This window comes from Cyprinodon variegatus, unplaced genomic scaffold, assembly GCF_000732505.1.
Source record: "Cyprinodon variegatus isolate N-32 unplaced genomic scaffold, C_variegatus-1.0 Scaffold1372, whole genome shotgun sequence".
NCBI classification, from domain to species: Eukaryota; Metazoa; Chordata; class Actinopteri; order Cyprinodontiformes; family Cyprinodontidae; genus Cyprinodon; species Cyprinodon variegatus.
This window is the reverse complement of record NW_015151825.1, coordinates 84,016-86,276: the sequence shown is the minus strand read 5'-3', so window position 1 is coordinate 86,276 and position 2,261 is coordinate 84,016. Positions and strand designations below refer to the sequence as shown.

At 36.1% G+C, this 2,261-nt stretch overlaps 1 gene segment (V, D, J or C); it reads left to right on the top strand.

Moving 5' to 3' along the window:
- Positions 1–625: 625 nt before the first annotated feature.
- LOC107103071 lies at positions 626–1,086 on the top strand. The segment is given in 2 exon segments: positions 626–685; positions 773–1,086. Coding segments are annotated over 2 exon segments (360 nt in total).
- Positions 1,087–2,261: the final 1,175 nt, after the last annotated feature.

Here is a 2,261-nt window from a genome sequence, read left to right as displayed (position 1 = left end):
GATGATGCTTCCTCAGAGTCCAGTCTCTGTTTGTTTCGAAGGTTGTTTTTAAATTCAAATATGTTAAATGGTTTATTGTTTTATAGACACCAATGTAACTTTGCTACACATTGTTGTTGAAATTAAATTGTTAGGAAAACAGGCCTGTAGAGTCTTACACCTTATATAACATTTCAATCACACAGCGTATGGCAACTGATATATAACAGGTATGTTCCCATGATATTCAAACTGTGCCTTTGATTAATCTGACATAATTAATTCAAAAGATGGCTCAATGTGCCACACAAGCTGCTATTTTTTACTCAATAAAGCACCAAATGATTAATGTAATTCTATCTGACTGATTTCTAATTTATGTGATATGCTGTAAACTCTTTAGATTGGTAATTTTCCTAATAGGAAAAAAAATACTATGATATGTACAATAAACAAAATTTTCTGATTTCAGTTTATCAGAGAAGTAAAATAAACTCTACAAGGAAATAAAGATTTTAAAACATATTAAATCATCCTTATATCTGATTTTTTCTAATCCACCCTCCCTGGAAGGTGGAGTCAATCCAAAGCTTAAATAGACCTAGCTCTGTTTATGTGTCTGTGACATGCTATCAGAGAAGAAGAATCACTCTGGCAAATATGGACTACAGATCTGGACTGCTGTTTTCTATTTTTTGCTTTGCAGGTGAGAAAATTAGCACAAAAATTCAGTGTTTTTTTGTGAAACTGTTTTCTAACAAGAACTATCCTTACTGACGTGTTTCCTTCACAGAAGTTTATTGTCAGACTCTGAGAGAATCTGAATCAGTGGTTAAAAGACCAGGAGAGTCTCACCAACTGACCTGTACTGCCTCTGGATTCACATTCAGCGACTACTACATGGACTGGATCAGACAGGCTCCTGGGAAGGAACTGGAATGGCTTGCTGAGATCAATGATGATGGTGATAGCCCATGGCACTCTCAGTCAGTCCAAGACCGGTTTACCATCTCCAGAGACAACAGCAAACAGCAGGTGTATCTGCAGATGAACAGCCTGAGAACAGAAGATTCTGCTGTTTATTATTGTGCTCGAGAGACACAGTGACTGAAGTCAGTTCAGCAGCTGTACAAAAACCTCAGCTTTATTGAAAATGATCAAAGGAGAACTTTCATTTTGACTGTCATAATTTCTTCCTTTTTAGCACTCTACTGATGCTACTGTTGCCAAAACAGTTAAAAAAAATGCAAAATATGTTTAGAAAACTCACTCCATAAATATGTATCCTTGTGTGTCAGAAAAATAATTAAGGTTTTTGGATTTTTTAATATAAATTTTAAAAGAAATTCTGATTAGTCCTACATCAATATGGTCCTATGTTCCTTCCCTGCTCCATGGTCTCTCTGCATGGAGTTTGTGTGTTCTACCCATGCATGGGTGGGTTCCCTCCAGGTACTCCGGCTTCCTCCCCCAGTCCAAAAACATGACTGTTAGGTTAATTGGCATCTCCTAATTGTCCTTAGGAGTGAGTGTGTTTGTGCATGGTTCTGTGCCTAAGTGTTGCCCTGTGACAGACTGATCTTTTTGGGTTGTACCCTGCCTTTGGTCCATTCACTGCCGGAGATAAGCAAATGCCCCAAAGAATAAGTGGGAGAAGATTGATTGATTTTATTTATAATTGTTTAAATACATACTTTGTTCAGATTATAACTTGGTTGGAAACTCAGTGTGATATGTTGATTTTGATGAACCAATCCTCATAATTTCCAAATAACAGCATTTTAATACATCAATAGTAATATACTGTAGAGTATATAATTGTACAAATATTCTTTGTGATATCAAATGAACATAATTTTAGTTGAATTCAATTGTACATCAGAATGATCTGATCTTGAATCATGAGTTACTAGTTTTAGAGAGAGATAAAATGGTTAAACACTGATATGGACACGGTCCTACACATTAAAACTTTGTAAAAACTTACCTTAACAGATAAAAAAAAATCCCAGTTGTACTTGAACTGATAACTACTGGGAACATTACTGGGGTGGATTGAAGATTTTTATTATGATGCAAATATAAAGCATAATTTAGGTGCTTTTTTAAAGTTTGTAGGAATCAGCACAGTTAACAGCAATATTCTGGTGTATCTGTGAAAGCCCAGCTTAAGGCAAGACGACTCTGCTGTGTATTACTGCGCCAGACAGTTCTAAGGGGGTGAGGAAACTGAGCAAAACCCTTCAAAGGACATTTTTCTCTTCCACCAGATGGTGGCAGTG